Genomic DNA, 23,027 nt, shown 5'->3' with positions numbered 1-23,027 from the left:
TATCCTTGTAGCAAAATTCTATTTTCACAAACAAAGAATTCTTAAGAAAAAACCTAATTTTATAGAATTCTTATGTGAAGTAGAATATTTAATTAAATCACTAAGAATAATTAATAACAAAAAATGTATTTCTTTTTTGAGGAGATATGATGAGATCTTTCTTGTACAATGATTAATACTTGATTTGCTGTATTTTTTTTTTTTTTTTTATTTAATTATTTATTTTTTATTTTTTTGTGTCTTTCCTTTTCTTCCATTAGTTCTGTTGACTTTGGATGTATTGTTGATAAATGTTATGCAATGTATGCTAAAAAATAAATAAATAAAAAAAAAAAAAAAAAAAAAAAAAAAAAAAACATAAAAAAAAAAGAAAAAAAAAAAAAAAAAAAAGAAAAAAAAAAAAAAAAAAACCACATGTAAAAACAAAGCCTTTATTTGTCTTTTTTTTTTTGTATTATTGCCATTAACTGGACTTTAAGAAGTGCATACATCGGTAACTGCCTATCACTCCTTCGCTTACGCACTCTTTTTTTTGACTAGCAAATGTGCTGTCATGGACTAATTTACAGTATCACATTACTCTAAAAGAAAGATGTGTTGAGTTAACTGACATTCAAGTTTTTTTTATATGTTTGAATGGAACCTTTGACTACTCCGCTTTGACTTAACATCATAAGGAATCTCTAAATGTGTAGTGTTGCACAGAAAAAAAGAGAATAATACAGGTCTCGAGCAACATTACATTTTTACTGACCCCAAACTTTTGAGCGGAGATGCCATAAAAATAGCTTGATGCAGTCTGCTGATTGATTGAGTGCTCATTTCTCCTTTATACAGATCAGAAGTTCATTGTATGCGTTTGTTTTACTGTGTGTATTAATATTAATGAAGCAATTTACTCTGATTAATCACAGCAGGAAAGAGACAACACTCAGTTAAATGCTGCAGGCATTAGAACTGTGTGTGAGTCTAACACAACATGGCTTTCATGCCATGTTCGGTCTGCTCTGTGTTTGTGACATTGACTCGAGATCTTTAAACACAACACACACAGTCTTTTACTGTCCTTTTCCCTTCAGTGACTCAGATAGGAATCTCAGTCTTTTATTTTGTGTGTGAGCCCATGCATGTACAAGCCTTTGATATGACAGCTTGAGTCTGTTAACCTCTCTAATCAGGGTCCTTCATCAGAAAGGTCTTTCAGAGTGCCTGTTTAAAATTCATAAATTTAAAGAGAGGGGAGAAGAGGGACTGAAAAAGGGAACAGAGAAAAAAGGAAATCAAAACATAAACTCTCCCATGAGGTAGAAGCTGCAGATTGTCTCCTTCCTGACCCAGGACCTGCACTGATCTTGAGGTGAACCCAAAGAGGGGTGAAGTCACGCTCGGTGTTTAACATTATCGGCTTCATCAGCACGGGCAGTTGGCATTTGTGTGTTTATACGTTTTTAATTATTTTCTTTGATCTCATGGATTGTCTCCTTACAGAGTATTTTCTGTGCCTTCTAAAAACGCGCTTTTTTCGTGTCCAATGTGGACACTGCAGTACCACTGGCTCACATGTAGAGGGCATTAGTATCCCCAGAGTCAGTCCAGTTGTATTCATTTTCAACGTTTTTTTCTGTCTTTCTTTCTTTTCTTTTTTTTAAATATAAATAAAAAACGAAGCTACTGCATGTTACTCCGGTACGTTACTCGTTACACATTCAGTATTTGTGCGACGGATTTGTGCATCTGGAAACCACAAACGGTGAAGCGTAGCAGAGGTGAGGTGAGCTATTACTTCTCTACGTTTTCTAACGTTAGTGTTTCTAGAGATTAACCATTTATAATTAAAACCTGTAAGTAACCAACTAGTTACCACCTAGTAACGCCCTAGAAACCCAGCACACAACAGCAACACGACAGTAATCATGTTTTGTGCGGGCAAGCAACTCAGGTTTTGTAGAAAATTAAGAAAAATTCAAAGTGTTGTCTTCATATTGCCCAACTGACCAGTCATTATATAACATGTTATATTTAGTTAAATATAACATTTACAATATTATAAAATCATCAAGTTTTGGGTTAGGTGTGGTTATATATTGTAGTGTTAGGGTGATCTAGACAATTTTCCCAGTCATTTCAATCCCAGAACTGTCCTAATTTACCTGAATTCACCATATTTGGGGGCAGCTGTGGCCTAATGGTTAGAGAGCCGGACTAGTTCACAGAAGGTCACTTGTCTGGTTCGACTCTCGGAGCTGGCAGGAGTTGTTGGTGGGAGGGAGTGAATGAGCAGCGCTCTCTTCCACCCTCAAAACCCTTGAGCCAGGCACTGAACGCCCAGTTGCTCCCCGTGCACTGTATCTATAGCTGCCCACTGCTCCAGATGTGTTCACTTCTCACTGTTGTATGTGTGCACTTGGATGGGTTAAATGCAGAGCACCAATTCTGAGTATGGGCTACCATACCTGGCAAATGTCACGACTTTCTTTCTTCTTTCATATTGTAAATCATTCATAATTCATATAAATATATTATATTATATATTATTTGCTTGAATTTTTTTGTCTAATTATGGCAATTATGTATGGTTTGTCTATTTTTAGTGTTTTACTTTTTGATGATGTAAGTGCATCATGGACATGCAAGCCTTGACAATCATCGTGTTTAGTCTTGATTTGTAATGGCACACAGTTGTCAAAATGCATCAGTCGTTTTCTACATAGAGCTCTCAATGAATCAATCCCTTAAGCAAAAAACATCAATCCTTCTATAAATCAATGGGTTACTGCTAGAGACCTCTTTACTACTCTCTCTTTCTCTTCAAGCTTATTATTCTTCTTATCAGGGGTTGCCACTGTGGAGTGATCCACACAGCTGATTTTGCACGTTTTACGCCGGATGCCCTTCCTGTCACAACCCAGCACAGAGAGTACAGAGCCCTCTTTACTACTAATCACATAATTTCCCTTAACTGAGCTTTTAGCTACACATAAACTAGTGCCCCTGCATTTCATAGATCTCCTGAAGTCTTGAGTTAATCAAAAGTTAAGTGTATTTTACAGACTTATAATTTTCATGCACTCACACAAGCTACTTGAACAGATAGAGCAATCCCTTTTTTTTTTTTTTTTGATTCAACACTTTCGCAGGAATTAAATGACATCTTATTTTATTTAGGTCTTATTAAAGCCCGCAATGGAAGTGATTTGAGGCAGAGATATTGTAAACTTAGTTTTTACCCACACACATTTATATCATGTTTCCCTGTGTGCTGAAGAATGTTGTCTTCACAGAGTCATAAAGTAACACTCTTATAGTATAGGTCCACATCCACAAAAAACAAAGTCATGTAACACTCATTCAAAAGGGTGCTTTGTTCCAGTCCATTATCCCACTTTCCATTCTTTATTTAATGCACTTTATCTCTGTCAACCCTTTGTTCTCTCTCACCTATTCTTTATGTTTGCTTTGTTTGGGCCTTTATCTTCATACAACCTTTATCCCACACCTCCCCTTCTCTTGTTTTCCTTTTCTTTGTTCTGCACTTTTCTTCCAGGTCAGCAGGATTGTCACTGTCTACTGAAGAATTTAACTTTGTCACACAGGTATTTTGAGTGTTTCCTATGTGTTTATCTTGTCTAATCAAGCTCTCATAGGCATACTAAAAACTTCCCACCAGCTGTGTTGAGGCAAGTTGGAACTAAACACTGCAGGACACCGGCTAGATCATTTGATGCATATGAGTCTTAAAATACACTTTTAAGACTGATACATTAGAGTATTAGAGTATGAGTCCAGCTAATCTGGTAGATGCAAAAGTCATTGCTTTAGACATGTGCCGCCAATAAGCGTTAAAGTTTAAAGATTGCAACCTTTGCCCTTTAAGGTTGGCATGCAATTGTTTAGGAGTGCATCAAACTGTCATTTTATGTTTTCTGATCAATTTGTTGACACAAGTGACAGACACTTCAATATGAATTGCTAGACCGTAAGAAAGGAAGTAAAAGAGGTCATTCTGTTTTGAACCATTCTGGTTACACCCATCCAGTGTCCGACTCATTGGACCAATTAGAACGGCGTTAAAAGCCTCCCAAATCCCTTACTGAAGACACTAATAAAATTAGCAGGCCCTCCATCTTATCTTTGAACGATAAACAGCCAGCTATTAGATTACAACTATTAAATTAGAAATGGTCTCTAAACAAACAGTTATCTGAACGAAAGTGTGGGATGGGAAAAAAGAGGATAAAACATCGTGTGTGGAGAGTGTTTATGGATGTATAGAGGCTTTTGACATGGTGGTTCCATAGTCCAAAGAAAAGTGTTCTGTTTAATGGTTTGAATTAGTTTGATAACATCAGTACATTACAATAATAATGGAGCAGAACATCTGTCAACCTCTCTATTTAAACCCCTTTGCCGTCCTTACACATTTTTCACATATGCAACGTCTGGATCTGCACATATATACTATATAATACAAGTGTAGCATGTGTGCAGGGTGTATAGTGTGTTTTTTTTTTTTTATATATGTTTACTAATTACAGTTGAGGTTCTAATGACCTAACTGTCACACAATATATCTCTCAGATTACTGTAGCAATGTGAGTCCTATTATATCCATATGCCTTCAGGTTTATTCAATCACAACAATAAAAACACAATAGCAGCTCACTGAAAGAGCCGGCTTTGTGTTGTCCAAAATGTGTGTCCAGATTTTCCTTGTGTGTGATTTGGTTTCTCAAGAATATCATAGATTTTATAAATGTGTATCATCTTTCTTTCTTTCTTCATATGTTAGAAATAATTGTCTTTCAGCCAACTTATCTTAAATCTTTAGCTGGCCAGCTCTTTTTTTTTTTTTACATATTTTTGCCATATATCCTTCTTTATACAGACTCTTTGTCTATGCATTTCAACTTAACTTTCTCATGGCTTCATGTTTTTCACTGGCTTCATGTTTATTCACCATTCTTTTTTATTACAGAGTTTCTCTTTAAGAAAATCAACTTTCTTTCTGTAATCTTCTGGCACAAAATCTCCGTAGAGGTTTGCTAGAATATTTTGCTTGTGAATTAGGTTATTGACTGAATTTTGCAGCAAATAAATTTGTTTAAAATTAACATTTTAATTTTCGAAATGCTATTTAAATGTATATAAAAATTTAATTTAAATACACAGCTTTTATATTATTTCTTCATTTCAGTTTAAAATGTATTTCATTAGACGTGAACATCTGCAGTTTAAGTTTAATTAATTTAGATAAGATGTTCTGTATTGAGTTCAGACCTCCAATATGTGCCGTCATTTGATCATAACCTCTTTTTATTGTACAAGTATGTCTGTATATTTACTGTTATTGAGCCAGAGAACTTATAACAGTGTACTTAGACTCCCCTCCTGCCTCCGGCCTACTTTCCTGCCTCTAAGGTTTCTCTTAGGACAAAACCACTAGGACAGGGAAAATAAAAGTGGAGAAAGAGAGGAGGGAAAGAGAAGTAAGCAGATCTGTTATTATGTTCCAGGAGGATGGCAGTAATACACATACATACTCCCACACCACACAAACTGTCCCTGGAGAGGGGAACTGAGCGCTCACAGTTAGTTTGTCATTTAAAATAAGTGATTGTTCTGAGACAGAGGATGAATTAATTTACCTGCTATACAGAAGAAAAGACGGATTGAAAGGGGTTGAATGCAGGTTGGCCTGTCACATGGGAGGGCTCTGTTGTGTCCCAGTTTTCGGACTGAATGTTTGCAAACAGCTACATCTTACGTCAGATTGAATGCATGTTGTTAACATATAAATACAGTAAAAATATGCTATATATACACTAGTGTTCAAAAGTTGCATTTATTTGATCAAAAGATTGTACAATTCTAAATTATTTTTCCATTTTAATATATTTGAAAATATTTTTTATTCCTAAAATGGCAATTCTGAATTTTGATTTAGTGATTAGATATAGAAATACAGGATAGTGTTTCAATACAACTGAGGAATCAGAGATAGAATCTTTTTTAGATATAAACTCATATCCCATGGGTATTTACTCTGGCCTAGATCTAGATCTCGAAGATCTCTTACACCATATTTATTATTTTACTTGCAACATTGTAAAAATAATGTATATGTGCTTCACTTATCTTGTTTTATATGATGTTACAGTTAGTGTAATGAATTATAGTTCATACAATCAAGCAATAGCTTCTGGTCTTGTCATGTATTGCACCCTCCCAGTCATGTGGATTAACATGTATTTTAAATAATCCACTATGTATAATAAGCTGTGCATACTCTTGTAACTTATTGGAATCTAAGCACTGGACACAACTGATAAAGTAGCAGGGATAGTAATGATGTGTCTTTTCCAGGTCTCCTAAAAACAAACCCTGAAGACTTTCTCTGCTCTTTCATCTTTATCTCATCTCTCCATTTCCTCTTGTCTCTCTAGAGGCCTGCTCTTCACTCACTGTTTGAGTCCAGTCAGTATGTCAGTAGTGTTTGCAAGCACACAGGAGTTTAAGGCCACACTTTTGGATTGTTTTTTATGTCTCAGTTTGATAGTTTTTTTATTTTTTTTACAAATAAGGCAAGAACTCTCAAAAAAAAATCTGTTTAAATCATTTATTAACTAAAATTTAAAATGAGTACACAGTAAAAAAAAAAAAAGTGTTATGTATGAATGCATGTGTGTACAGAAAATATGAATTGATACTATTGCTGTTGATACTATAGTTCATATATAAAGCTTGAAAATAAGAACAAAGACAAAATAAATTAAAGAAATGGTTAGATAATTAAAAATGGTTTAGGGACAGTCCTTAATATTTGGTTTATATTATGACTTTTAAAATACAGGGCTTCTCCTTTATACTTCACAGTTACATAAGATACAGTGCAATGCTATAGATGACGTAAACAGACATTATCATTTTTGTACTTGTGATTATATTTGAATAAATAGGGGATATTTATTATTTGTGAAAAGCTGGCAAATCAATCAAACTCTTGGTATCCTAGAGTTGGATTCTGGGTTGGTTTAAATCACTTTTCAGAAATCTACAAAATAAAGTGCAACTTTTAAATCAAGAATGAATAGAATTTTGAGATTTGCATAATGAACATTTGAACAAAAGTCTGAAACATTAATAAAATGTCCTTGACTCGAACATTAAAACTGAAAAATGTAGTTAAAGTGTTCATTAAGTATGTTATCTTCTACAAGTGGCTCTCAGCCTATAGCAGTGACTAAGCTGCTGTGACTGAATGCAGGATGTAATTGGATTGGTTGGGTCATATTGAAGGGGTGGGGAATGTTGGGAATGAAGGTGGATGATTTCTCATGCACACAACTGTCAAATTGCTGAAAATGTTCTCCTCTTCTCTTCTTAGGTTTGCCTGACATTTTTCTATTGCGTGTCTGGATCCCATCTTTCTTCATAGTAAGTGGACGATTCACCTGAATTCGCAAACAAAGACATACACACTATAAACCATTTATACAATAATTATGCTATTTAATGTTTTAAAAATGGACAGCAAGTATATTCAACATTAAAAAGAACCCATTTTAGGTGCAAACTAGATCATTATTTAATGCAAACATTAGATATAAACCCCTTACAAGTGGAAATTAAACACACAGAAATGTGCAAGCAGAAATGTGAAATGTGATTTTGTCCTTCATTTTGGTGTTGTCTGTATATAAGTGTTGTGGTAAATCTAGACACGTAAACATTTACTCACATTGTGTAGTTTGTAGTACAGACCACAAGCATTGCATACGGGTTCTCCATTGGCATTACGTCTCCAAAGTGTAGTGGTCCCAGTCTGGCAGTTGGCACAACAGGTGCCTGCTCTTCTAGATGCTGACTGCAACATAACAAACATAAAAAGAAATGTGTAAACATCTGGTTGATGGGAAGTAACTGAGCAATGAGGAAAAAATAAAGCTTGAGTTGAACAGGAAAGACAAAAAAAAATAATAATAATAATTGCCCAATTAGCAAAGCCTGAAGCTATGCAAAATATGAAAATTGCTGGTCCGAATCCTGTGTGGAATGTCAGTAAATGTAGAAGAGCATAGCACTCTGTCCTTTTCTTTTGGACATAGACTGGCTGATAGAGATACAGAGAAAATGTTCCTTTATATTTGTAACAACATTACATTAATATTAATGACACAACTGACACACCAATACAGTGTTGTCTTAAGATATATACTGGTCTGTCTTAAAAATATTCATTTCCCAACACTCTATGAGCCATTTTAACAAACTGAATGAAGCATTATAAAAATATTATTTTTAATTAATGACTTTAAAAGGCAAGAAAATACTACTAAAACCACACTAAAATGATAAAGAAAAACAGCTAACTTTATTAAGAAATAAAGAAAAGAAACAGGATGATGCTGATACTTCAGAATCTTAACTTTAGCTCGACTCACAAACTCTCATGTCATACAGAAGTACAACCTTAAATGCCATAAATTCACATAACTATACAGAAATTGTAGATTCTCAACATGCCAAAAGAAAATACTGCAAGAAAACAACCACAAAAAGGAAGCATTTTGGGTCTCACAAAGTTATCGGTACCGGGCAGACATCCTGCCAAGGAAACAAATGGACCGAGCTGTCTCTGCAGGCGCTCTTCAAATATACGACCTGTAGCTGATGCAGAAGCACTCGTCACACACTGACAAAAGAATAAGACCCCAAGCTAGTCAGCCTAATTTACAGCTAATATGCTCTAAATGGAGGGTCACACAAAAAACACAGATGCAGTCACTTTCAAGCTGATTTATTACATTTCCCTTCAGTGACGGTAGTTCTGCAGCTGCTCTGTGCTTAACACTGGACTTTCATGAATGTGAAATCACAAACGGTCGAACAGTGACACTTTTCATCTTATATTTAAAATCATGAAATTCTTCAGCATACACATATATTTGGTGGTCAGGAATTTATGTTACAACCATGGAATACACAAAATGAGGTAAAATGATAGGCCTGCCAGGAATACAAGTAGTATCTGATTTCTAGTTAAATTTACACTGAATCCCAATTCATTACTTGCTATTTAAACCTGTCAATAGGGCCATGGAAACTCAGTGGTCCATTACACACACCGAGACTAAAATGCTTTTCAGTCTTTTTCTCTCCTTCTTTGTCTGTAAACTTTCTCTGTAGTGCATTACATGGGCACAGTATTACAGAAAATGAAACACTACAACATATGACAGGTTTCCTGAAGTGTCAATACTCTCTAGAGTTCCACAGCAGCTGTTTTATTTTTCGTTAACATTTGCAATGACTTTAAGAAAATATATTTATACAGAATATTCATTATACAGAAAGATTCTAAACTCAAACTTGAACTGTGTTTATTTGAAGGTGTTTATGTGTGTGGCACTTACCAGTCGGCGCTTAGGTCTGATGAGTGGTCGGTTCTGGCCATTCATCTTGTGATAGAGTCCACATGCATTACAGAGATAATGACCCGTTCCATCTCTCCGCCACAGAGGAGTTGATGTAGCTCCACAGTTCACACATTCACGCCCTTCAGGCACAAATTAGGCACAAAAGAAATGTGTAAAATGAGGAGAGAGGGAATAGAAAACATAACTTATTCATGCTGACATTTATTATATGCAGAGATAAATAACCAATTTGATATTTGTTTTACAGATAATCACACTTTTACACTTTTGGGATATTGGTCCTTACGACTGTGCCTAAGTGACCAAATGAGGGATCTAATGAATAACACCCAAAAGGAGGCAATGGTATTCAAAAGTAAAACAACTAACTTTAATGCACTGACTGCATTAATTGAAATAAATATATAACTTTTTTGCATTACAGCCATTACTTTTCAAATTAGAAGTGTGTTAAGAGGAACCATTTCACATGCCCAAAACATCCCTAAATAATACAACACAGTAATTGTGTTATTATTATTCTAAAATAAATTAATAAAAAAATACTAATAATGCAAATAGTTTTTAATCAAATTATTACTAATGTGCCAAAAAGCAGAAATAAAACTAATTCAAATTGGTTCTGCATATATTTTATTAAATATAAAAAATAATCTGTGACCTATATCAGATTATACAGAATATGTATAGATATTAACATTGTATATGTATTTAGCTATTATTCTGATAAAGTGCATTTTCCTTTATTTCAATCCAGATGCTCTGGATGCAAACTGTGCCTGTTGCAACAAAGTTATGGCAACACATGACAGTATCCATGTATTTATAATTTATATAGCCATACCAAAGCGTACTGCGCCATAGAAAATTATTATAAAATAAAGCATTCGTTCGTTAGGCTACTGAAACGATACTATTACATGAACACTTTGTTTAGATCATTTACCGGATGTTTAAAGTTGGTCTAGATATTTAACCTCATGTAAATTCCACTGTTGATTTGAACTAGGAACTCAACTTTACCTGAGAAAGCGCGGCTTTTGCTTTTGCATTTTGACGTCATGTTGCTCGCGCAGCTCCCGAGCAGACCTCTGGAATGAAACACACTGCTCGGGTACTCGTGCGCTCCAGATAGAGCGTAATCAGAATATGAAGGCATAGTTGTAGTTTGTGCCAGATTGCCACGGATTTGACTGGAGCACTCCATCTTCATCCCGTCGACAAGATGCAGATGGAACTTCCCAGTGTTCCTCACAGAAGAACAAGCAGGGTCAGGGGACGCATCTTTGGGTGGAGTGGGGGGCAGGCAGTAGAGCTGAGGGCTGCAGTGTTGAGTCATTGACAGGCAAGGCATCGAAGCTGGGCCAGGCGTACCGGTGCCGGTGTACAGGGGGTTTGTGTTGTCGGCTGCTGAATGAAGAACCGCTTTGCCCAGGTGGCTGACGGCCCATGTGCTGTGGTGCTGCGCAGCCGAGAAAGTCGATTTGCTGTTTTCCAGAGAGAGACCCTGAGTGTGGATGAGGTGAGGTCGACACATTGAGCCACCCGTAAGCCGTGCTGCCAGAAGGAAATAAAAAATATATACACGTGCATAGTTAAAAGTCAATTGCGATTCTATTTGTTTTTATCCACAGAGTAGAAAACACTAGTTAAAAAGTAGATGGATAGCCTAATACGCAATCCAAATGAGGAAACTCGAAAATGTTTTAAATCGCAACTATCAAAAGTGATTGACAAATTAAAGCTTGTTGTGGGAGGCCAGATTGGAAAAGCAAAATGATTACAACTGAATTAGAATAAATATCTCAAAATATTTGGAACAATCGTAATTATTTTCCTCGATGTCACAAGTTATTTTAATTTCCGCGAAACGAATTTGATTAAAAACGCGTCATGGTTTTGTTTCTTTAATATACCTACTTTTCGAATGTATAAATTAGTTAAAACAGACATTAATATAGCTTAATCTTATACAGTCTATTAATATGATATTATATCACACATTCAAATGTGCAATATTAAAATAATAATCGTTGTATATTTAATTTGTACTACTTATAAGTATATATAACTTATATATAAGTAGCTATATGTAACCTATAGTTTACTCCAGTCCAGTTTATTCAAAATGAATTTGAGCTTGTGTTCATTGAAACTGATATCACAGAATTACCATACATACACTACCACATTACTGAATGAAAATAAAAGTAAATTTCTATTGGAATAGACCTATAAAATCATCTTAAGCATGGATCTGATTAGAATGGGAAGAAAAAAGTGATTCAGTAAAAAAAAGCATATCCTTCGATCTTAAAATTGTAACGTTACACTGACAACAAAAAACTAATAATAGTAATTAAGAAAAAAATGACAGAGCTCCAGGCCTACTCACCATGCGTTTGACTGTAAGACATTCGTGCACGAGTATGAGAGTGGGACCCGTGTGTGTGATAATAGGGGTTTCCTTGAGAGTCCAAATGACTGAGAAATACATCCACCTCGTCTGGTGGTAATAATGGGGTACCTGTCTCCATATATCCCGCATGATGTCCTAAACCAGTGTGCGGAGACACCGAGTCTGAGGTACCCATTAAGGCTGAATGATGGGCATGCATCATCCACCGGGGCTCCGCAGGGAGCTCCATCATCTGTAGATGCTCTCCCGTACAGGGATGCACGTTTTCGTGAGCGGTGAAAAAACACTTTACTTGAAAAAATAAAAATTATTCCAAGTTTATCCAGTGAGTGTTGTTTACTTTAATGTCTTAAATATAAGCCTGAAATATTAAGTCCGCTTATGAGTGCCTAAGCCTAATGAATAGCCTATTAAGTCATGAGTTGCGTCTGTCGCGCGTGCAAAGATCACAAAAATGCCACCACAGTTGAGTACCCAAGCTGCATCTGCTGGTGTCCACTGAGGTATATCCTCAGATAATGTTCGAAACCAAATCCTGTGCGTTTGAAGTAGAGACTGAAAAAATAGTGCAAGAACGCGCCTAGGGCTCAAAAAGGACCTACTCGTGCCCGTGAAGATAAGGATGATCGCCACAGGTAGTCACACTAGCGACTAGTAAAAAATCTGTTTGTAAAAGAGTTGTATATGAGGCAGAGGCCGAGGGCGGACTCCTCCTTCAGCGTAAATGATTTTCTAGCCAATTAGAATTGGCCTTTTTTCCCAGCTTGACACCTGAAACTCAAATTTGCCTCAAATTTGCGTCTCTTTATGCCTTTCGCTGCAGGTCTGCGCTGCTAGTTATTGCACATTTCACACAGCAGCATCCATAGCTTCGCGAGAATGGGTAATAAGTCATTGATTGGTAACACATAGTTAAAATGAAGAAAAAAATATAATTTGTACACATTTATAGTATTAGTATAAAATTTGTATTTAGGCCTACATTTATATGAATTCTCTGAAAACTATATATCAAATAATACAGACCGTATTGTGTTGCCATTGAAACTGGTTGCAGTTCTTAAGAACATTAAATCAGAGTTTATGAAAGTGATGTAGCGCCTGGAGAAACCTGCGCATGCTCTAGGTGAGGTGAGTATAATTTTTTTCCCTCTATACGAAGCAATGCAATGCAACGTCTTCCATCGACTTCTGATCTTTAATAATTCAGGGAATATGTTTCTGGCCAGTGTGCGCGTATTGTCTGTCTCGGCAGATATGTCTCGTGCGCAGTCAATGACAACACGAAACCGCTGACCACCTAACCCGACTCTCGTAAGATCTTTTCATCACTTTGATTAGAGAGAGAGGAAAAGAAAGTCAGGCAAGGTGAATGAAAGAGAGAGAGAGAGAGGGAGCGGTGAATTCCTTCAAAGAGCCTGACGTTGCCATTCAAAAGTAGACAACTGCAGTCATTTGGTACGTAAATTTTACATAAATCGATCTGTAAATGAAGTGGTGTGCTATATATTCATATTATGTACTGTATGTGATTAAAGATTAAGATTAAACCAAAAGAAAAAACAGTTAATTTAGACGTTTGTTAGTTCCGTCATGTAATGTGTCATCCATATCACACAACAAATGGTAAACGAGACATTCATTTACTTTAAAGTATTACATGAAATTATACTTTCGTCCTTATGTATTTATTGTACCTTGACCAAAAGGTGACTGAAAGAAATACATTTATCACATAAACTGCATTTTAATTTGGTTTGGATGTTTTCTGTAAAGAAAACAATCCTTCCTCTCATGCTTCAGATTTTAAGTAATCAAAAGGCTCAAGAGGGTAAAGAACAGCACTGATTTCTTTTATTATTTTCTTTTATTTTATGTAAAGCACTTTGAATTACCATTGTGTAAATAAACTTGCATTGCCTTGAATAATTTCCAGTATGTATATTATGGAGTCAGCTCACTAGGATGACCAAGTGCTCCATTGTGCAGTCTTTTGTTGTGTTCCTTCTGTATCTGATGGAGCAGTTTGAAATCAAATCTTAAGATTTCATGAAACCTGTATGATAAACATTTTAACCTGGAGCTCTCTCTCTCATTCTCTCTGCCCTCCTCTCACTCTCACTTTCTCTCTCTCTGCTTGACAGTGTAAGCTGAACAGTGTAGCCTATGATCCCTTAATTGCCTTATCATTTCCTCCGCAAAAGAGTATCAGAAAGGCAGTATTAACAGCACACTGCAGTAACAATCTGTCAGTCATCTTTTCCCTTTCTCAGGCAAAAGACCAGAAAGGAATATTAAACTGCCCACAATGTATCCACAGTCATAAAAGATTTTACTTTCACTGAGATTATGAGTGTTTTGTTTTTTTAAAGCCAGACCTGTATGTAAATGTTTTACAAATCACATCTGCAATTGTTTATACTCTTTATTCTGCTAAGAAATAATATACAGATTTACACATATATATAATCAGGTCACAGTTATTTAAGGACTATAATTATGAAATAGATTCATTTTTTATTGTGATATTTACTTTTTTGGCAAGATTGTGAAATGAATGATATCTGAAACCACTTTTGCCCTGAATTGGATAATGTGGATATCATAAGGACACAAATGTGTGTGTGTGTGTGTGTGTGTGTGTGTACATATTGTGCATCTGTTTGTGAATGATAGTGTGTGAAGATGTTGTAGTGTGAATAACCCTCTCCCCCTCCCATACCCAGAATGCCTTGCAGGCCTGGTTTTCACCACATCAGGATACAGGGCTGCTGGCTGAATTCCGGTATGAAACGGAGCGCTGGTGCACCGCAATCTGTGTGTCATACATATGCACATCCCTCTTCAGACAGATGGACAGGTGCTGTAACGGACACTTGCCTTTACTCACGTGTATTATTCATTAAGTGCTAAGCCAGCAATTAATTTCATGTCACTCACAAAAAAAGTTTAGCCTCTAATCCACTCTGTGCAAAAAACTACCAGAGCAACATCACACACATATTAGAGCTGATTCTTCAGATTTCAGCAATGATACTTTCAAAATTATCGTACTTTGATCTTAAATTATGAATTGTAAATATGCTAAGAATATATACCTGTATGAAAACTTTTAGAGATGGAGTCTGGTGTATTTTGTGATGCTAGTAAGTTAGTAGTTCGCCTTAAAGGCCCAATGAAGGTGAATTAGCCAAAGCTAGATTCCAGTATCTTTTTATTACTAATTGGGAAGCCCTAGCATGGAGTTTCCTGTTCAAGTTATTATATATTTCAAAACTTATGTCACATTACAACTTTATTCTGACATTAAAATAATGTTTAAATCAGTAATAATAGGTCTCTGGTTAAATTAGATTTCTTAAAATGTAAAAGTGACAGTTCACAATAACACAGTTCACAAGTCACTGCTATGTATTAGTGTTGTGCCATATTAAATGTATTAGTTTGTTTTGGTTATGTAAGTGCATGGCAGTAGGACAAAATTAATATGAAAGGAAAGAGTAAGGAAAAAAGCGATGGATTTCTACTCTTGGATTTCAGGCTATATTTGTATTCATATTTGAATTAGGTGATAATTAGCAGTAATTGTTCCCATTATGTTTAGTTATAATGAAATTCTATTAAGAATCTACTGAGATGGCACTGAGCACCTTTAACATACTTCAATCTAACCAAAGGGCTGGTGACCAGATTTTCAGTCATTTTTAACTCAAAGCTGCCATCTTCTGGTCATTTTCGCCTTTCTGAACCATAGATTGAACCAAGACAACATGCTCAACACGCAGCCTCCTTCAGTACTTCGGGCCCTGTTTTCCAATTAACCTGCCTGATTAGCATGAGTAATGACAAATACAGATTTATGTCATCTTATTTAGATGATGAAAATTCAATATAATGATTACATCAGATTAAGTGGCTTTTCAACTTTAAAAAGGTCTGCTTTTGAAACAAATGTCTAGATGTTGAAAGTTTCTTGAGGACAAATGCACAGAAGCTTTTCTCTACTTTGAGCAGTATGCAAAAATGTGTGGTAAGAGAGTAAGTGTATGCGTGCATGAGTGTTTTCAGCTTTAAGGGGATGTGCTGGGTAACTGTTGCCCGCTTTGGGTTTCCGGACTGGTTGCCTGCAGACGGTTAGTTCCCCCTCTCCCTCTCCCTCTCCCTTTATCTCTCTCCCCATCACTCCTTTTATCTCCTTATCATACCAGCCAGGCACTCAGCCAGGATACTGTGGTAACAGCCGAGCTGGCTTCTGCTTCACCATAGTGATCTTGATGGTGGAAATGAGAAGAGCAGAGAAGCCTTCATTGAGAGTAACTTTATTTGTTCTGATTTTGATCCACTTGATTCATTAGCCAGCCAAACTAACCAGGTGACATATGATGGACTGAATTTCCACAAATAAGAGGCCTGTACCAATGCCATCCACATTTGTGGGTGAGCATCAAATTCTCAAGGTCTGTATATAGTTTAAAAACGTCAAAATAAAGTTACATTTCTACTTATAAGATACAGACAGACTGTTAAGAGCAAAAATATCCCCAAACCCCTGACAGAATAACTTTCTGATGTCCCATGTTCTCTGTGTTGTGTAGTCACAGGCCTGACAAAACTCATCCAACTTTATGGATGAAAACAGTCTTTAAACTGCAGTGTGCTGCGGCCTGACTGTGTGCTTGAATGTGTATGTTATTGAGTGTATGTGAAATATCATATCTGGTTGGTAGTCAGCAGATCATAGGAGAAAGAGTATTAATAGATACGAGAATGGGTTGAACAGACCGGCAGCTCTTTGTGAATATGGCTAAAAGGAGCAGATTCAACAGATTCACACTCCCACTGTTCACCCTCTATAGCACACTGACTTTCTGTCTTTCAAGCATCAGGGATCAGAGGTCCGTCTTATTCATGCCATGTGGATGTGAGTTTGTTTGTGTACATTTTGTAAGCTACGATGCCATCGCATTGAAATCTCAACACTTTGACCGCAGTTGCTTAAAATAAACTCTTTGCTTTTTTCACCCCAAACCCAATCCGTCCACAGTTTACTGTTATCCTTTATAGTCAAAGATGTGATAAGGATTTATGGCTTGGAATGTGTCAGTGGCAGGAAAGTTTTGGTATGGCAGCCGTTCACCTGGAGACTGAACAGAGAAGGTGTTTGGGAACATATGAGCTGAGCATAAAACAAGGCCTTCGATCAGCCAAATGAAACCTATTTGTTTATTTCAGGTGATGAGTGAGAACCTTTCTATGGATAATTTTGGATTTTATTTCACTGTAAGTGCAGCACAACCACAAGAGCCACCTTAGACCTGTTGAACTTTGACCTTTCTCCATTTTGAATGATTATAGCTACAAGTATAAAATGCAGTCAGCCAGTCATTTTCGCAGAAGAAACACTGATGGGGTGATCAGGAGCCGAAAGTGAAGGTTTAAAATTTGCACAGTATATAGAATATTGGACTTTATATAGATTTGTCAACAGAAGGATTTGGGGGAAGTATTCTATTGAGTTGTTTAATAAACTTAACCATACTAAAGAATGACTAGATTAAGAAAAACATGCACATAATGGATCACAGCAAGATCAATAACATGCATTTAAAATATAGTTTTTTTTTTACTTTGAATAAAGACCTTGTTTAAAAAAAAAAACTTATTTGCAGCATGAAAAGTGTTTGAATAGTAGTTTGAGTCTCAAAAAACAACTGTAAATGAAAATCGATAATATACACAGAGTAAAAGAGTTTTCTTAAAAATAAATGTTTATAAATGTGTCCTCATATCAAACTATTATCTAAAAATCTCAAATTCTATATAATGGCAGATGCAGGTTATGTAATTACAAGCCATTATTTAAATGAAATATGTAGTGCAAGAGTATGCTTACATATCAATATTTTTCTTAGCTCCGCCTTGGTCTAGTTTTCATCTCAACACTCTTGAACGAGTATCGTTCCCCTGTGCGATAGTCAGTCAGGATATACCAGGTGCCCCAGTAGATGCCATCTGTGATGCCACTGTAACGCCCGTGATAGTAGCGTCCATTGAGGTTAGCAGCCAAACAGGAATCAAACCACCAGCCTGCACCATAATAACGGGCACAGTTACCAGCAGCGTATCGATCATGATCCCGGTCATATGTACTGAAAGCTCTGCCATCGTGATTGTACTGTTTGCTGTAACTGAATGCATTGCCAGCATCTCCATGATAATCTCGAACAGTTAAACGGAACCTTATGGAGAGAAGAACATGTATGCGTCTTAATAAGAAACCAAACTATGAAGAACATGTATGCGTCTTAATAAGAAACCAAACTATTTCATGGTTTATTTAAACTCTGTTTTGACACTGGTTTTTCAATAGAAACTAGTATGTGTGTGTACATATACCTCTGGTTTTCTCCTGCCACTTTAAAGTTGTTATAATTAGCATGACGTGTCTGGTCGTGCCAGTCTTGGAGAGTGATGCGGAGCATGTGATGCCCACTTGCAGTTAGTGCATAAAGAACTGCATTCCCTAACCAGTGCTCTCTCTGCAGGGAGCCGAATCCATCACGGTACTCCTGCCAGGTTCGGTTAAAGTCAGTTTGTCCATCAAACCGGCGCTGGAACACCGTCCATCCCCCACCAGCTGAAACCATGTCACACACGGCCTGGAATGGACAAGTCATAAAGAAAACACACATAGAGTATAGGCCTAGAGTTACCTCCAAAACTACCTGAACTTTTAAAAAAATCTGTCATCATTCACTCATCATCCCAATCTAGGTGCTTGAGTTTTTTTAGAACACAGAATAGCTTTAAAATGTTTCTGTGGGATTATTTTATCCATCCAATGAATGTCAGTGGGTTCCAATCGGACACAGTGTTATTTTAGTATTATTTATATGCTATTATAGTTTTTATTAATACTTGGAATTGGTTTCATAGCTTTTATTTTCATTTAATTTTAGATGATGTTTTTAGTAATTTTGTTTTTGCTTTTTTTACATTGCTATTTAGGTGTAATTTATTTTAATTTCAGTTTTAGTCTAAGTTTCCAGTTAGTCATTTTAGTGCTTCAACTTAAACAGAATTAGGATTGAAATGAAGAAAGTTTTTATTTTATGATGCCGGCTGGTCAAACCAGTGATCTTCAAAATCTTTACATTTTTGAGTGAACTATCCCTTTAAGTTACATTGGACATGTATTAGGTTGCAAAATATCAATCCAATTATTTGGTTCCAGCTTTTAAATACGCTGTACACGTTCTGTGCATTTAATGTTTGTACCTCTAGCGCTGGCCGCTTTGGATCTGGTTGTATGGTGTAGATTCCATTCTCTTTGATTCCTAATTGGTAGATCTCATGACAGTCTTGAGGGTAAAGCCCTGCAGAGGGAGGCACTGCTGTATAGACCCAAACAAAACATCTGTGAACATTTGTGCAATAAATATCCTAGTAGTCTGCTGGACTACATGGGTTGTTTGTTCTCTCGCTCTTTCTCGCTCTCTCTCTCTCTCTCTGTGTGTGTGGCTCACCTGTAGAAGTCCTTGGTTTAAGGCCATTAGGTTTAGAATCTGTGACACTCTTCACCAACAGCAACAAGTCTTTCTCCCCATTTTTGCCCACCAAACTTTCTATGACAGAGAGAGAATGTCTCTTAGTCAAAAAAAATTCTAAAGGAATGCATTATTTTATTTTATTTTTTACAGGATTCCTGTTAGATTTCCTATCATTATTTGGAACAAATCCAAATAAATGAGAATGGAAATGTTCTTACAGAATTCTAGCACAAACCATCGCCAATTTTACTTTCTAATATTCCCAAATAAATATAATGTCTCTGAAAACCTCCTGTCAAATACAAAGCAATATGATTAAAAATTAACTCAAACCCTTAAGTGTTTCTACAGATAAAGCAAAGCAAAGAGAATGTATCTGATGCAAAACATTTTGTGTGTTTTTAAGAATAAATTATTATTTGTTTGATTATTTGCTAGTCGACTATTTCAGGACGGTTAGAGTTTGTTTTTGAGGTTATACAAAGGTTAGAGAAAGGTAATGAGAGGGTCAGATTTCTTGCATTCCTAAGAACACCACTGTTTGCTGAGTGTAAATTAGGTGTTAACTTAATTGAGAGAACAGCAGGAATGAAAGGATCAATAAATTATGAAGGGCACGTGTATTTAGTCTGTTAACACATGGGAATCACATTAATGTGCTTTATCTAGACATGCCATTTTATTTAAGAAGGAAATGTAAAATGAGTTATATGTTGTGGTATGTAAAGACCGAGTCTGGTGGCCATCTCTCTGAGTCTCTGACTATGGCAGTGGAGGTCACATTCTGTCAGCACCGCTGCCATGAGAGCCAGAAAGCCTAGCAGTGAGTCTGAGCCTTCTTCCTGACTCACAACCACTGAATCATGTTGCAGCATACAGCGCTGAAGCTGGATGAGACGTTCAGACATATCAGACACCTGCAGGACACATATAAACATACACAAACATGAAAACAAAAAGAACATGCATCTTGCATCTCAATCATCATATTTTACATTGTATACAGATTCTCCATATTCTAACACTTTAACCTAATAGTTGTTCATTTTGTAAATTTTTATTAAAATTTTTTTTCCAATTCATTAAATATTCTCTTGAAAAAATGACTGATGGATTCATTCTATAGGTAATAAATAAATAAAAACAAGGTGACTAAAAAGTTGTAATGGCCCAGCACTCATCATTTTAAAAATATGCTTTAATTAACATGTTTGCTTCAAGAAACCCCATAAATTATATGACTACTTAGTACTTATTTTTGAACTACATATAGCAGTCTTAAATGCAAAATATTTAAGGATATGTGCTATTGAATTTAACAGATATTAATTATAATTCAACAGGAAAATAATGAAGACAAGACTGAATAAAACATACCAATATATATATTATACTACTATACACCCACAATCTTATGTGTTATTTGTGTAGTGCCAACATATGAAAACCTTATATATTTTTTTTTACAATACACTATATAAATACTAATTTTAATAAAATATAAAAATAAACATACAAGCACACAAACACACACACACACACACACACACACACACACACATATATATATATATATATATATATATATATATATATATATATATATATATATATATATATAGTTCATTAATGTAGTAAAACAAAAGATCTTACAGAAATAAAAAAAACTATTAAAAGTAAAACATAATGCAATGTGTGTATATATAGTTCATTAATGTAGTAAAACAAAAACAAAAGATCTTACAGAAATACAAAAAACTATTAAAAGTAAAAAATAATGCAGTGTGTGAGTGTGTGTGTGTGTATATATATATATATATATATATATATATATATATATATATATATATATATATATATATATATATCCATTAAGTTGAATCTGTGAAATGTTACTTAAAGATATTTGTGCCCAGTAATACACTCTCAGATCTGTCACCAAGGATTATGTTTAGGTAATGCTTACCTGTGCAGTTTTGCGGTTCACTGGAGTCTTTCTTATTTGTGAGTCCTGAGAGTGAGGGTGATGTATTTTAGTTGGTGATGCTGTTGCACTGCAGCTCCCTTCACATCTGCCGTTGGGTGGCCCGGCCACCAGGATGTCCCTCTGACACAGCACACAGACACACATCATGTACGCTCCTAGCAAAAGCAAGGGCACAACTCGTACACACATGCTGCTCAGGCCGTAACACGAGTCCAAAGAAATATTATGCACCTGTTCCCTGTCTATTCTCTCTCTACTCTACCGGTATCTACTTTATACTACTTATCTTCAATAGGATTTTCTCTAGGCACACTCCTGTGTTCAGATCAGTATCATCTGCAGTCTATCAAGTCCTACACATTGTATCTTTCTCACTATGTGCTGGTCAGAGTCTCCTCTGCTGTTTTTCTCTTTTATTTGATCTTCTCTATCCCTCCCTCTCGCTCTCCTGCACGCTCTCTTCTGTTTGTGAGGCTCTTTTGGCTCAGATTCCTAGATAACTGCGGCTCTTTTCTGTCTGACATGCACCAGTACACCCGCCCCCAACACACACAAATACACACACTTGTACTTATATGTCTACATGCACATGAAAACACTCAGCGTGTAACTGGTCACATGAAATTTTACAATCAACTCCATCTTGAATCTACAAATAATCACACACTCTCATACAGTCACATTCAAATACAAAGATAAACATCCTCATCAGGTTTGACCTAAACCTCTTCACTGTGTGTGTGTCTTCTTTGGAGTGTATGTGAAGTTTATTGAGTTTTAAGGAATTCCTCTTTTAACACTCTTATTAAAAGACAGACAGCCGCACACTAATATATATAAACACATGGGCAGGAGAAGGAGAAACTGCTTTTGAATAGGATGACCTTTCCATGTCTCTAAAGGGAAGGTGCTAGACCTATTTTATTGAGAGGTGTTTGCTCATTGTGTGGATGTGTGCAACAGGAAGTGGCTATTACAGCTTTGTAATTGTAAATGTGCTAACATGCATTACAGTCGAGGCATGACTCACCTGTAGGTCGGTAATAAACAGATCAAAAATCAGTGTATGTTGGGTTATTTCCTCATCAAAGTGTAATTAATCTGGGTGCAGAAAAAGAAATAGGTTTACAATTTGTAATGAATTTAGGACATGTGGCCTGTTATTATGTGTAACCTTCAAGGTTTGGAAGATGTGAAAACTTGTGTACATGTGTATGCCAATACAACACAAACCATTAACAGTAGATAGACTGCCATCTAGAGCTGAATGTCTGGGATGAAGGTATTTAGTAGAAGAGAAAGTGAATTATTTAGAAAAATTTTAAATTCTTTATTTGTTTTATTTGTAAAAAAACTGATGTTGCAGAATAATTAACTTTCACAACCTAATCAGACCTTATTCAGGTTTTCCTTTTGAATATCATTAATAATTATTATTACCTTGATTAAAAATATCTACTTATTTTATTGCATTAGTTTTTAGTTAATTTACATCTGATTTTTTTTTTAATTTTTTATGAAGCTTATTGCCAGTTATGTGATGGGTGGGGTCACATAAAATAAAATAAAAATAAAAAAAGCACATTCCAATTCTATCTATCTATCCATCCATCCATCCATCCATCCGTCCGTCC

At 35.8% G+C, this 23,027-nt stretch overlaps 2 protein-coding genes and 1 long non-coding RNA gene across 4 annotated transcripts; 1 reads left to right on the top strand and 2 right to left on the bottom strand.

Annotated features, from left to right (window-relative positions):
- Nucleotides 1–420: 420 nt before the first annotated feature.
- Nucleotides 421–18,537, top strand: LOC113095105 (uncharacterized). 2 transcript variants are annotated; one of them, XR_003288276.1, is made up of 4 exons: nt 421–1,766; nt 7,385–7,434; nt 14,583–14,716; nt 18,402–18,537. It is a non-coding gene; the product is annotated as an uncharacterized LOC113095105 (long non-coding RNA). The 2 variants fall into 2 exon arrangements; XR_003288275.1 differs by having other exon boundaries at nt 421–1,771.
- Nucleotides 6,676–12,425, bottom strand: LOC113095084 (GATA-binding factor 2). The gene is made up of 5 exons (XM_026260700.1): nt 11,833–12,425; nt 10,461–10,994; nt 9,414–9,556; nt 7,739–7,864; nt 6,676–7,451 (listed from the first exon to the last, which is right to left on the bottom strand). Exons 1-5 carry the CDS (start codon nt 12,086–12,088, stop codon nt 7,224–7,226), a joined length of 1,287 nt encoding a protein of 428 aa, XP_026116485.1. The 5' UTR covers nt 12,089–12,425; the 3' UTR covers nt 6,676–7,223.
- Nucleotides 15,384–22,059, bottom strand: LOC113095094 (fibroleukin). The gene is made up of 6 exons (XM_026260707.1): nt 21,373–22,059; nt 20,137–20,323; nt 19,383–19,481; nt 19,135–19,250; nt 18,253–18,515; nt 15,384–18,095 (listed from the first exon to the last, which is right to left on the bottom strand). The coding sequence occupies exons 1-6, from the start codon at nt 21,580–21,582 to the stop codon at nt 17,765–17,767; spliced, it is 1,206 nt and encodes a 401-aa protein (XP_026116492.1). The 5' UTR covers nt 21,583–22,059; the 3' UTR covers nt 15,384–17,764.
- Between the last annotated feature and the right edge of the window lie 968 nt (nt 22,060–23,027).

This window comes from Carassius auratus, chromosome 6, assembly GCF_003368295.1.
Source record: "Carassius auratus strain Wakin chromosome 6, ASM336829v1, whole genome shotgun sequence".
Lineage (NCBI taxonomy): Eukaryota > Metazoa > Chordata > Actinopteri > Cypriniformes > Cyprinidae > Carassius > Carassius auratus.
This window is presented reverse-complemented; position numbering and strand designations above follow the sequence as displayed.

Coding starts and splice junctions, on each gene's coding strand:
- LOC113095084 (XM_026260700.1), bottom strand. CDS start 12,088: ATGATGGAGCTCCCTGCGGAGCCCCGGTGGATGATGCATGCCCATCAT. Junction 9,557..10,460: donor CAAAAGCCGCGCTTTCTCAG/GTAAAGTTGAGT, acceptor TTGTGCCTGAAG/GGCGTGAATGTGTGAACTGT. Junction 7,865..9,413: donor TCAGACCTAAGCGCCGACTG/GTAAGTGCCACA, acceptor GTTATGTTGCAG/TCAGCATCTAGAAGAGCAGG.
- LOC113095094 (XM_026260707.1), bottom strand. CDS start 21,582: ATGTGTGTACGAGTTGTGCCCTTGCTTTTGCTAGGAGCGTACATGATG. Junction 19,251..19,382: donor TAAACCAAGGACTTCTACAG/GTGAGCCACACA, acceptor GGGTCTATACAG/CAGTGCCTCCCTCTGCAGGG. Junction 18,516..19,134: donor CAAAGCGGCCAGCGCTAGAG/GTACAAACATTA, acceptor TGTCCATTCCAG/GCCGTGTGTGACATGGTTTC.